The sequence below is a fragment of the Salmo salar genome, chromosome ssa01 (genome assembly GCF_905237065.1).
Source record: "Salmo salar chromosome ssa01, Ssal_v3.1, whole genome shotgun sequence".
Lineage (NCBI taxonomy): Eukaryota > Metazoa > Chordata > Actinopteri > Salmoniformes > Salmonidae > Salmo > Salmo salar.
Genome location: NC_059442.1, coordinates 52,866,925 through 52,880,681, shown reverse-complemented (window position 1 = coordinate 52,880,681; position 13,757 = coordinate 52,866,925). Strand labels below are relative to the sequence as shown.

Below are 13,757 nucleotides of genomic sequence, written 5' to 3'. Positions count from 1 at the left end.
CATCGTACAGGAAAGTTATAAATATATATAGAGTTCAACTAGAGGACAGTGATGACACACCAGTCTCCGGACAGGAGAGGCTGAGCCAAAATCACACTCTTTTGCTGAGTAAAAGCTTTTCACTGGCACTCAAAATCCCAAAAGATGAGTGGAAGCAAGCAGTAGAAGTATGTGTCTGAAAGTTCTAAACATTTCTGTTGGGAAGCTATAAATTGTGATTCTGTCCCCGACTGGCGTCCGGATGGATCCAGGCCCGGAAAAAAATCCCTCAGCAGGACACAGGATGTTTCCAGGTGGCCCAGACAACCCTGCTTTTTTCTTCCCCATGCTCAAGTTACCTAATGTCATCAGGAAAAGTGTGGCACAGGTGTGTTGTTGTGCGGTGTCTTGTGTGGGGTGTGTAAAAGGGTAAGGGGGAGAAAAAAAAAGTGTGTATTGTATTTCCCAGTGATGTCCATTTCCCCTTGTTAAGTGAGCCTTTCCCCCTAGGACATTGGTGGGTCATTGACACCAAGGTGTTACACAAGCACAGGTCCTGATGTAGGCCAGACTGTTGGGTAAGAAACCTTCAGCAGGGTCACCATGGGGACGGGCACGACTGGCAGGTACAGGAGGGTGAAGGGAGTGATGGACAGGAGCACTTGACCTACCATCTGGCACCTGCACCTCCCTGTAGCGAATCAACTGGCTTGGTAAGAGGGGCTTGGTGTGGGCTTGATTCATAAGCGTGTCCTCGACCATCTGCATCATGCCTAGAGCAGACTGGAGAAAGAGAGAGAACGAATAAACGTGAGAGGGGTGCAAATGATATAAATCAGTGTATTAATCCACCTTTAAAATGTGTTAAGATTCCTCTTATCATCCGCATCGCTCGTTCCCCACATCTTCTAGGCTAAATAGCAGATGCCCATCTATAGGGCCTACCACTGAATCGTAAACAACACTGCTACAGTATTCTGTCCACGCAGTGCAAGCTCCATCTAAGGTAACAGGAGGCCTGCAGAGGACGGTGAGTCTTTATAGTGATGAAGTGGACCATTGCCCCCGCCGGTGCATCCAATTCCCTCTCCACTAGACTGTGACGCCTCTCCACTGGGCATCATTACCAGAGATAAGGGAGACTGTTCATGGACAGCTGGGATCTTATATAAAGTCTGTGATTTGATCTGAGGATCTTATCAGGGTTTGACGGTGTGCGACGGTTCTGTGACAGATAAGGATTCCACTTAAAACCTATACGGAGTGGCGAGGCGGACTTTATAAGCAGTTATAGAACATATCCACGCGCGTGCGCGTCTCTTTGTCCGACTGCCTGTAACGAACAAAGTAATGTACAACAGTCTGTCCACACGAAGGTAGCAACATCAAACAAACCTCCTTGGTGATGTTGCCATGGAGAAGGGTCTCGATGTGTAACCGTGACAATAGTTGAGGTATAAAGGCCTTGAGGCGGGGGAGAGTGACATCTGGAAGACACATGCAGATGGAAGCAATCAATCACAGAGCCATCATAATCAGGCTAGAACAGAATCAAAAGCATTGCAGTCATGTGGACTCTGCCTGCCACCGCATAGGGCAGAAATGCACACACACACACACACACACACACACACACACAACTAGAAACATTCACACGAGCTTGGAGACCTGCAGGAAACACTTCCTCTCTGCGTAGGTTGGTCCATCTGAATTCACACATCGTCTGACCCAGATTCATTCAGTTAGTGATGAGAGGTGATGGATGAGCAGCCAGGGTAACTGGGAAAGGAAGGGAGGACAGTAGGGAAGGGGGGGGGACGACACAGCAGTAGCCTGTCTAAAAACCAGGCACAGGGTACTGAGGATGGAGACCCAGAGAAGGGGAACAGGGGCACCAAATCAACACATAGGCACTAGGGTAGGTGAAATAGGGACAAGTGTATTTGAGGTAATAATGAGAACAGGTTGCATTGCACTGTACCCAGACAGAAAGTGAACTGAGCCTCAAGTGATACACAGGACATCTGTCGAGGCGCCATCGAGAAAACATAATATACTGAACCTACAGACAGTACATCTGCTCCCCTTCCTCCGGTGAGACTTTCACTGCGGAGAAATGACTGCAGCTCAGGGAGGAGCTCAAAAACTGGCTCAGCATTCAAATGAGGGGCAGAGAGATAGGAAGGGAGTGTGTGTGCACGCTTGTGTGCGTTGGTGTGAGAGAATGGCTCACCGTCCAGGGCCTCCTTGAGCTCGTCTTTGGTCCAGGCCACCTCTGTCATCAGCAGACGCAGGTAGTACATGGCATGCTGATGGGGTTGCTCTGCCCGAAAGTTGTTCAGTGACCTCATATACTGGGAGGAAGGGTCAAGGGCAATCAGGGGGTCAAAGTTCAGTCATATGAAGAGTCAAACACAATATTATTATAATTTGGTGAGTGCTTATATTTGTCCCATTTCACACACTAGTCTGTATTATTAGGCATGTGTGAATTGTTTTTTGCATATCCCACTCTCCCTGAGACTGCTAGGCTAACTGCCGCCCATATGAAGGCAACATTGATCTGATATAATGGGTAATATCACAGCCCGAGTACAGTTCTAAACTGTGTGTGTGGAGAGGGGGGCACGCTCAGCTTACCGCTTCCTTGATGATGTCAAAGCGTTTCTCGTCAATCTCAAAGGCGGCCATCTTCTCAATGATCTTCTTCAGCAGGATGTGCTGCTTGTCATTGTAGCCCTTCACTGAGAGCTGTGGGAAGGAGACGAAAGGAAAAGGGCGAGAGTGAAAAGGTGGGCATAATGTGAGTGGCCAAAGCACCTGTAGGAAACAGTGAAATGTGTGTGTGTGTGTGTGTGTGTGATGAGTAAGCTAAAGTGAAACTAAAAGACAGCAATGTTTCAGACCACCCTCCAGTCCTGCCCTGGCCCATCCTCTGTCTAAGACACATGTCAACTTCATTCCACAGAGGGCAGAGTGTCTGCCAGTTTTCACTCCTCCCTTGTACTTGATTCATCAAGGTCACTAATTAGTAAGGAACTACCCTCACCTGCTTGTCTAGCTCAATTTCAAGTCTCATAGCAACAGGTCTGAATACTTATGTAAATAAGGTATTTCAGATATTTCATATTTAATAAATTAGCAACAAAACATTTCTCCTTTTTCATTATGGGCTATTGTGTGTAAATTGATGAGGGGAAAAAATTATTTCATCCATTTCAGAAAAAGGCTGTAACGTAACAAAATGTGGAAAAAGTATGAATACTTTGCAGAATGCACTGTATATTAGTAGGCTATATGTAAAGACCAGATTCAATTGAGAATAGTCTGATGGGTGAGAATATTATCAAGTGCTTGGCAAATTTGTGAACGAGAGTTATGAAGTGTGCGCAGGCTGCGCAAGAAACAGCAGCGGGCATGCCTTTCATGCAACTTTTTTCACAATCATCATTAGAGTCGCATCATGCAGCCTTAGACATAGCGCGGGAAGTACGGGTGATGAAGCAACCCCCCAAACAAATCATAATAAAATAATCTCTCAAAAGAAGTGCACTGGGCCTTTACTAGTCCTGTATTAGCGGACCGATATAGACGTCTGCAGCGCGGGCAGCACCCCCAAACATCTTCCCACGGCTATGGCCCTAGAATGTATTAGAAAGCAAAACGTATGGCCTAACGTTTGTATCAGAACTAAAGTTGCTTAAATAACTAAAATGGAGCATATGAGGAGGACCTGTTCTCTTGGTTAGTCGCTCAACACGGAACAGCCGCATCGTTCAGGGGAAAAATATCCTTTATATTTTATTCAACTATGTTCAATTGTATTGTCCTTGCTATAAAATCATCCCACGGGAATTATAAGCAGATTTCGGGCTGCTAAAGGAACTAGTGTAGCCCACGGCCATAGCCAGATCAGGGCCTGCATTAAGGACGACTCAGAATATTCTATCTATTCTGTTCTTCTGAAATAGGCTACATTTTCTTCATATCGTGTTTCTTTAGACCTGCCTGAAATAAATAATGGTTATATTGTGACGTGTAGGCTACATTAAATAGATTTATTAGACTTTACAATGTAAAATGCTCAACAAAAACAAAAAAAGGTCCACATCAGTGGCTTGTAGGTTGTGTGTGGAAGCCGGAGATGCTAAACATGCTTATGTTAATTAACAGTCAATTACCGCAAGTCCGTCAGATATTTGCATGGCAATCACCGGCTGACAAAATGTAATGACCGCCACATCCTTATGGGGCTGTAGTTAACTACTCAACTCTTCCCTCAAGGTCTACACAGCATGCGTTGTGCATTACAATCTACTGCAAATGCATTTCCCCTTATTCATCTAGCTCAGTGACAGGCTACCAATAAGTGATGCAAGTGAGTGGTTGTGTGTATGCATGTGGACTGTAGTGTGTCAAACTGTACGTGATCGGAGCCCGGTCAAGGTCACATGAAACCCCGCTTTGCATCCTCCAAACCTTCTGGCCCCTTCATGAACCCGCAATACCCTCGGGCTACAGCGTTGTGCTCTCGCAAATCACCTTCTCCCTCCCCGACACACACACACACACTAACTGACACCAGTTAACTCTAATCTCTTCCAACATCATTACCCTTGATGAGCCCACAGCCAGTTTGTGCTGACTCAACTCCATTACCCCTGAAGCTTGGAAGAGCTAATATAGGAGGAAAAAAACACTCCATCCACACAGTTAGCAAGGCATGTGTGATTGGCCGGAATGTAGAATTAAAGTAATAATTTCCTACGTATGTAGCATCAACCCATGAGTGATTAGCCTATGTAAAATGTATAATCCTATTCTTAAGTAGTCTTATTTATGACCTTGACATCGCATAACAGCAGTGAATACGTTTCTAATAAGCAAGCAAAAAAATATTCTCGTAACTAAGACCGCTTTATTCTGCACACAAGCTATTATTTCACAGATGTGGGCCTAAGTTTGGATGTTAGGCAAACGTCAGTCGTGCAATTAGTTAGTTGCTTAAGTTAAAGAGTGAAACCAAAGCACCACAAACCAAAAGATACAGATGAGCAGTGAAAGACAAGCACATTGGGAATCTTGATTCGCAATTTTACAGACACATACCAACACCTCACTTCCATACTAACCTCTGAAAATAGTTTTAGAGGGCAAATGTTTAAAAAGAAAAGCTTGCAAACGCTATTAGCTATGCGTACAGTGCCAGCTCCAGTCTGTAACTTGCTTTTGGAATCACGAGTCAGCAGAATTTCACAGTACCTATACATTTGTCAGAGGATAAGCAATGTTTGGCTTTATTCCTTTATGACTTGTGAAGGAGACATTGTTCTACTACCTGGCTGATATTGACAGCAAATGGAGTTTCAAACTGGCTGCTAACGATGCATTAAAATAAACTAAACGAAATGTGACAGAATGTATGAAGTTCTATCTGGGTGTATTAGTTGTGGTGTGTTTTGGGAGTGATTCAGTGAAATCAACAAAGCCAAACGTGTGTCTTTCAAGACAGGCAGTGTGCTGATAAGGTCTGGATTCAAATATACACCATCAGTAGAATTTAGTCCATATTACCAGAGAAGTATTTGATGAATGGAAAGTTGAATATTAACTTCATATCAGTTAAACGGCATGCCTTGAGGACTAGATTTGGCTATCCTTGCAGTGAAACCACAAGTGGGCACATAGACAGGACATCAGAAGTAGTGATGTGCCGTGGACAAAATATGATTTATTTTTTAACAACTTTTTACTGACTCAAGACTCGTTCATTTTAGTTGTTAGTTTGACCTGCTGGCTGCTCCGGAGACATGCTCCAACCACCACCAACTGTCTATTATACATACGCGCAGGAAAATAGGTCATGCTGCAGGCAACATAGAAGGAAATGTCATGTTTAGAACTGATAATTGATCGCATGGGGCAAGAATGAATGCAAATGAATTGATTATAGAATTTTAATCGATGGACACAGCTTTGTAGAACCAAAACATACACAGCCTGCCTCTGCTCAACAAACTCCTTCGGAGGGCTGCTGCAGTTCGTGAACGATATTGTGCTGCTCTCTCGCGGTAGTCAAGCAATTGCATTCCGCCAAGAGTTGTTGACAATCTAGTCCGGTTGCGGTCACAACTAGACCTTTTCAAAAAAAAAGGTAAGAAGTAACTGTATTTGTATGCCTAGCAATCAACAAAATGTACATTTTTATAAGTACACTTGTATAAAAGTCTCAGTCACCAATGAAGGCTCCAAGAAGCCCCCTATGGTGAACAAGTGGCTTGTAGAATCATGAATCTTTACTTCATCTTTCAACAGTAGGGGGAACTGCATGCTCTGGGCATTACTGAATCAAATGAATAACATTATAAAGATTTGTTCTTTACACTGAATGAGTTGAAAAGACCAGAGTCAGTAAAAAGAGTTGAACTTCCCACCACTAATAGGAAGGGGAGGGAGGCTCTAGTACCTTCCCATCTTCCTACAGACAGACTAACACACAAACACACACAGAAAGAGGACGTAGATAGAGGGGAACGATAAAGCCAGTCCTGCACACTCAAAGCTTCAAGCTGGTGCCCTCCCTCGTCCCCCTAGCCATTAGGGGGGCAGACAGACGGACGCTGTACTTACGAGGATGGCATTCATCCCTGAGGCTATGCCATAGACCAGCCCGGCAAGGCGGGCTGCATATGTATACTCTTTTAAATCATCCTTCAATAACCTGAGAAACAGGTAGGTCATGTTGCAGTGCAGGGGGTCTGAGTATAGGTAGCGACTAACAAAACAAAACAAAAAAGACAAACAAAAAGAAGACATGAGTGTTGGGTGGGGGAGGTGGGATGAGGTTGTCAAAAAAGGACAGAGAGCAGGGTGAGGAAACTGATAAAGAAGAGTATGTATATGCAGCCTCGCGACCGGCCTTTCTGTCCACCAAGGAGGGACGGAGTACTTTGTCGCTAAGGCCACTACTTATAGTGTGGACGCATCTTGAGGTGTCCATTTCCCAAGAGTTTTGATAGAAAAATACTGTTCCTCTTTCTGACAGGGAACTACTTTACCAAATTACAATTTACATTCAAATCCAAAACAGTGCCAGCACGAACGGGAAACCGACATCTCTAGCGTTTCCGACGAGGTGATTTGAGAGGGAGGGGGAAAGAAAAGATGAAGAGGATGAGGCTGACACGAAGGCCCAGGTTGAGGGAGGAACGGGTGGGTTTGGGGTCGCGGCGACGTGAGGGCGATGGGAAATTAGGATACTTACATACATCCCATAGATGGTATTTTGGAGGTCATAGTTCAAGCCTGCTAGCTCGGCTGCATATGCATACTCGTTGAGGGAGTCTTTGAGGAGCTCCAGGTACAAATAGGCCATGTTACAATGTATGGGGTCCACATACGCAAACGGGCTGTAGAGAAAATGGCAGTGGTAAATGACACAGTAGCTACAACGCCACAGTTAGAACTCTCCCTCCAATTTGCTCTCCTTGAAAAACAGTTAGTGTTGCCTTCATTCAAAATTAAGGATCACCAGGACAAGTGGGGTTCCATGGGGTTCTTTGTAATATGATTTCAAACTGCAGTATTTGAGTACTATAACTACAACAGGTTGTATGAGGAAAACAAGACAAAAGTTTAAATCACATTACATATCACATCATCATCTCATACACTTCAACGGCTGTGGTTTGTCTACCAACCTGAAGAACTCAAAGTTCAGGCATGCCTTTGGTAGGAAAAACTTGTCATCCTGCTTGAACCACACCTTGCTCATAGCAGTGTCCTAGAAAAAAATAACATGGTAAGATGAGCATTAGCAGCAGGTGCCATTGATAAGAAAGGGCTTGCGAAAAGTTGGGCAGTCTGATATCATCATATACTTGCTTTGAAAAGAGATCGATCAAACCTCTACTACTGCCTTTGTACTTTATTGGGGGTGAACAGCAGCCCAAAATGAAATACCGAAGCTTAGCTCAAAAGAGTTGTTCCACAAGAGACTCCAAATCGATCAGCAGTAGTTACCACCACGCACGTCCTCTGATCTGAACACCTTAACAACGACAGCTGGCCTACGAAATACTGAACAGCTCAATTCAGTCACCATTTCCTCATTACCATACGAAAGCTTATGAACAGATTCAGACACTTGAAACATGCAGCTACGCCGTTCAGGTCTGTCAGCTTCTTGGCGAATGATAATGCAACATCCCGCCATTTTACATTTGAGTAATTTAGCAGATGCTCTTATCCAGAGCGAGGCTTACCTTGATTAGAGTTGGGGCGGAGGGTGAGTCTTTCTCCAGAGGGTAGATATCAAAGTTGGTAGGAATGAACTCGTTCTTCATGGGTAGCTTGAACTTGCCATTGAAGTCGGCGTTTCCCCATTTCTGAAACACACAGACGAGTTAGCGAGTCCTCCTTGCTCAGTCAAGGGTTAGGTATGGAATTTATTGATAGGTGACTAAAGGCTTCTACACACCTATCCAACTATAGCCAATGAACTATAGATTATGCAATGGGTAGTTTTTCTCCAGACCAACTGTCCATGGCAGATTCTACATGACCAAGTATGTCCAGTGACGACCAAAGGGATTACACACGAGGCTTCGACAGTATACCGTGTAGGGTAGCCTAGTGGTTAGAGCGTTGGGCTAGTAACCGAAAGGTTGCAAGTTCGAATCCCCGAGCTGACAAGGTACAAATCTGTCGTTCTGCCCCTGAACAAGGCCGTCATTGAAAAAAAGAATTTGTTCTTAACTGACTTGCCTGGTAAAATCAAATAAATTAAATACGCAGGTATTTTGAAATACCGAAAAATGTATATTAAAAACGCTGTCTCAAATAGTCACCTGTGCCTTTTAAATAGTCAGGCAACAGTACACATTTCAGCAAATAAACGCCAGGTCTAAATGAATTGTTTACAAAGGTTAAATGTTTGATTTGTTACATTAAATAATTCAGTGATGACTCATATTGCAATCTGTTTAGCGTCAATAAGAAAACTGCTAGCAGCTGTGAACTGCTAACTAACGAGCACAACAACAAAAAACAGTAAACTTCTGTAGTACAGACCCACAGAAAATTGGCCGATTGCCCTCTAGCGGCAAAATAAAGAACTGCAAAATAAAGCACTGCAGTAAATGAGAAAAATAATTATTCTGTCAAGGAAGTTTTTTTTTTTACCCCGAAATAGAGACATACTTAGACAAAAGAAACATGACAGTAACCATGTTTCCCACCAACCATTTCATGCGGCTGAATTATCTGACGCATGAAAAGTCACTACTGGGCTGATGGAAACAGGAAATGCATAATAACCAACAGACAATGCTCGTTCGACGATGTGATCATTGTGTGTCGGTAAAATAATTATGCGAGAAATGGCTACAGATTAAATAAATAAACTAACTTCACAGGGTAATGAGCTCAATGTTCTTTTCCAATAAAAATCAAGGGTCTTATTATTGTGGCATGATGATCGATGCTTGGCTCCCGTTTGACAAACAAATTATATTAATTTTATAATATAGGTAGCCTAGCACCAGGCGCAAGTCCCAAGACCAGAGTAGGCACATTTTCTATAACGCAACAGTTCGTGACAAAACCATCAGCAGAGTTGAAAATGCGATTGAAATCCATTTCAATATTTCCATTTCGGTACATGGGAATTTAACCACAAAAGGTATTTTTATGTGCACTACGTCATCACACAGCCTTTTATCTGCAATAAGTGAGTTTGATGGAACCATCTTTGGTGTGGAAAATGTGGTTTATGCAGATTTTTGAATATTTGCATGAAAATCTGTTGGATGGAAACCTAGCTAATGTGTAAATGACATGTATTAAAATGCTGGAAGTGAATGATGGAATTAAACAATTAACTATGCAAATGAGCAAAAGCTGTGGGCATTAAGGAAATAGATCCCTGACTCAAATATAATTCGGTCTCTAATAAGCGCCTGTTGTTTTCAGTGACTTAAGCAAATGAATGCCCGAGCTATTAAATTGAACTTTTACCGCACACATGGTATCATTTTCAATACCGTCAAGCTTCTTAAGGAAATATCTATAGGTTACGAGATAACAGATCGCGTTCTTAATTACAACAGTCACATTTTTCATTATGAAGCTTACCGTAGTTCACCAGAACAGCTGAGCCAGTCACGTTTGGTTTACAAAGAGAGCTAAGCTTCATGAGTCAGCACAAGTTGACAGGTTCTCAACAGCAGAAACAACTCTCCGTCCAGGATCAATATCCCCGCTGTCTAATATTTGTTTTGTGCGTGTAGCAAACGGAGTAGACTTCTGAAATACAGTGCATTCGGAAAGTTTACAGCCTCGAGTCTTCTTGGGTATGATGCTACAAGCTTGGCACACCTGTATTTGGGGAGTTTATCCCATTCTTCTATGCAGATCCACTCAAGCTCTGTCAGTGGATAGGGAGCGTCTCTGCACAGCTATTTTCAGGCCTCTCCAGGCTTATGTAAATAATGTATTTCTGTTATATATATATATATATATATATAATATAAATGCAACAATTTTACTAACTATAGATAGATATCAGTCAACTGAAATAAATTAGGCCCTAATCTATGAATTTCACCACTGGGCAGGGGCGCAGCCATGGGTGGGTCTAGCTCCCAAGTGAGTGGGCCTCTGCCCTCCATGGCTGCACCCCCAGCCACTGTAGAGCCAGGCCCAGTCAATCAGAATTAGTTTTTCCCCACAGACAGTAATACTCCTCCGTTTCATCAGCTGTCTGGGTGGCTGGTCTCAGATGATCCCACCGGTGAAAAAGCCAGATGTGGAGGTCCTGGGCTTCCATGGTTAAATGTGGTCTGCGGTAGAAGTACTGCCAAATTCTCCAAAATGATGTTGGAGATAGCTTATGGTAGAGAAATTAACATCGAATGATGGATTTTCTTGGCAAAGGAAAAATGCTCACTAATAGGGATGTAAACAAATATGTGCACAAAATTGAGAGAAATTAGCTTTTTGTGCTTATGGAACATTTCGGGGACCTTTTATTTCAGCTCATGATACATGGGACCAACACTTTACTTGTTGCGCTTATATTTTTGTTCAGTATAGTTTGTTCGCTTGAGGTCATTAGCATTTAGCTAGCATCCGCTATGGGAATTCTCTAGTACTTTGTTAGCATTCTGGTAATAGACATTATTTTTAAAACATTTTTTTAGTTTGAAAACAAAAAGCGCCACCTTGTGACCTACGCCGTTAACACCGTATACCCTGGTATGGCATAAGGACAGTATAAAAAGGTGTGAAAATCTGGATGCTGCTCATTCCTAAAAAACACCAGGCAGATTCCTTAAAAAAAACATCCATAGACTGTGGTTAGATAGTTGTATGAAAACCTTTAGGAGCAAGACACCACTAAAAGGTCATGAAATGTACAGCGTTGGCTTTGGGAGTATTAAAGCCTTCCACAAAAGCTTTTTCTGCTTTTGGAACCTCATAAGCTCAGGGGAGTTTGTGGCCCTGGGCATTGTTTCAGAAAGGTGAATTGGAAAACATTCGCGGTGCTAGTGTCAGTCTGCCTGCAAATGGACTTGTCCAAAACTTCTTACATTTCCATCCTAACCCTGCTTTTACACTGAGTAGGAAAAAAAAGTCAGCAAACTCTTGAGCAAACATCTGCAGCTTTAAACATCACTCACCACTGGGGTGTTGACTGTGGCTCAACAGCACCTTACCCGTAAGCCATTTGTTTTCTTACTCATGGCATGATAAACCTTAGATTATGTTGGAATGTGTGACAGCAAGTGGATGGATTGAAGATTCCTTCAAGCATTGCCAGTGGACGATTTACAAAGATGCCCAGTCAGGGTAAATCTTAGATCTGGCCTATTTCATTGTGTCCCCATTTCCTTTCCTGCACCGAAGGAGGAGGAGGAACATCTGATCTCCTACAACGCATATTGAGTATGAGGAGAGGACGTGTGAAATCAAGGAAAGGCCACAGGGTGATGAATATATGGAAAAACTGTCGAGTTTGAATGCGTGTCAGTCTCACCTTGAGGATCTCTTCAGATATGGGCTCCTGTTTGTAGTGAGTCCCGTACCATTCCTCCGTCTTGTCCGTCTGCCCTTCGAACGACTTTGAGACGACTGCGACTCTGCAGACGGGAGGACAAACACAGACGGGCTTCATTATGATCAGCATTTATAAACCCACGTCAGACCGGTTAGGAGTTATATACACACTCCATTTTCCCTGAGCAGCTGGCGTTAGATTTTTAGCTGCCATTACGACTCGACTGTATAATAAAACACTGGGGATAGGATGTTCGGGAGGCTCCAGTCAATTACAATGTGTAGGGTCAACGTGATTAAAACAGATAAGTGGTGCAGATAGCCAGCCAATGTGATAACTAGAAAAGTTACATTTCCCAAAGAAAATGTGTGCTTGCTTCAACTGTCTAAAAAGCATTTGAAATGGTAGTGGAAGAAGTTGTAGTAGTTTTGTACTGCAGTAGCAGTAGTGGTGGTGACTGTAGCAACGGTAGCATTGATTCTAGTAGTATCAGTAGTAGAAGTAGGGACTGTAGTATTAGTCGTGACTGAAGCGGAGAAGCAGCGATTGTAGTGGTAGTAATACTGCAGAATGTGTTATTGAACTCCCCCAGTGTTTTAGTTAGAACACTTCCTGTAAGTTTTCTGGCAGTTAATTCAACAGTGGAAAGTTTAGGTAAATCTGCCATGAAAATGACTGTAAACGGAGTGTGTAATGGGAAATGTAAGATCACATTTAGATTAACCCTACATGATTGTCTGGTTAACGACATGACTGAATGGCTCCACTACAAGCCTAATGATTGTATAACAACATGTATGACCTTGTTTGGTTGTTATTCAAGTCTTCTCAGTTGATGTTCAGCGTCAGCAAGACACACTTGTTGATGCTTATTTATAAAAACCCTCTTAGGCCTCACCCCCCCCGAGATATCTACTGCAGCCCTCATCCTCCACATACAACACCCCGTTCTGCCAGTCACATTCTGTTAAAAGGTCCCCAAAACACACACATCCCTGGGTCGCTCCTCTTTTCAGTTCGCTGCAGCTAGCGACTGGAACGAGCTGCAACAAACACTCGACAAAACTGACCAGTTTTATCTCAATCTCTTCATTCAAAGACTGGACACTCTTACTGACAGTGTCTGCTTTGCGTGATGTATTGTCGTCTCTACCTTCTTGCCCTTTGTGCTGTTGTCTGTGCCCAATAATGTTTGCGCCATGTTTTGTGCTGCTACCATGTGGTGTTGTCACCACGCTGTGTTGTCATGTGTTGCTGCCTTGCTCTGTTGTCGTCTCTCTTTATGTAATGTTGTCTCGCTTGTTGTGATTGTATTTATTTATAATCCCAGTCCCTCCTCCCCGCAGGAGGCCTTTTGGTAGGCCGTCATTGTAAATAACAATTTGTTCCTAACTGACTTGCCTAGTTAAATAAAGGTTAAATAAATGTTTTAAAAACAGTGTCAATTTATCTGAATTTTTGTAACCATGGACTGCAACATCTGCTCAAACACCCATATACTTATCGCAAGCATCGCAGCAAGATACTGGACATTTCAAAGCTAGGCCCCCCCCCCAAAAAAAAAAGTGTATCCTTAACACAAAAGGAGAAAGAGTCCCCAGAAGATGGGAAACATAGGAAAGGAGAATGAATCAAATAAAAAAGTATTCCTCTGTGCCTTTCATTGAGATCAGTAATGTGTCTGGGTATATATATATATATATATATATATATATATATA

The 13,757-nt window shown here is 43.0% G+C and overlaps 1 protein-coding gene across 2 annotated transcripts in view; it reads right to left on the bottom strand.

Annotated features, from left to right (window-relative positions):
- LOC106604847 (insulin-degrading enzyme) overlaps positions 1-13,757 on the bottom strand; it is a 43,381-nt gene that overhangs the window by 8,455 nt on the left and 21,169 nt on the right. Inside the window, exons 12-19 of one of the 2 annotated variants that reach the window (XM_014199905.2) lie at positions 12,017-12,119; positions 8,244-8,366; positions 7,680-7,762; positions 7,244-7,388; positions 2,620-2,730; positions 2,213-2,333; positions 1,375-1,466; positions 651-762 (exon numbers count right to left, since the gene is read on the bottom strand). In XM_014199905.2, coding sequence (XP_014055380.1) covers positions 651-762; positions 1,375-1,466; positions 2,213-2,333; positions 2,620-2,730; positions 7,244-7,388; positions 7,680-7,762; positions 8,244-8,366; positions 12,017-12,119 — 890 coding nt within the window. Of the gene's footprint in view, positions 1-650; positions 763-1,374; positions 1,467-2,212; positions 2,334-2,619; positions 2,731-6,609; positions 6,755-7,243; positions 7,389-7,679; positions 7,763-8,243; positions 8,367-12,016; positions 12,120-13,757 lie in introns of both variants that reach the window. The other variant, XM_014199914.2, reaches the window with a different exon arrangement.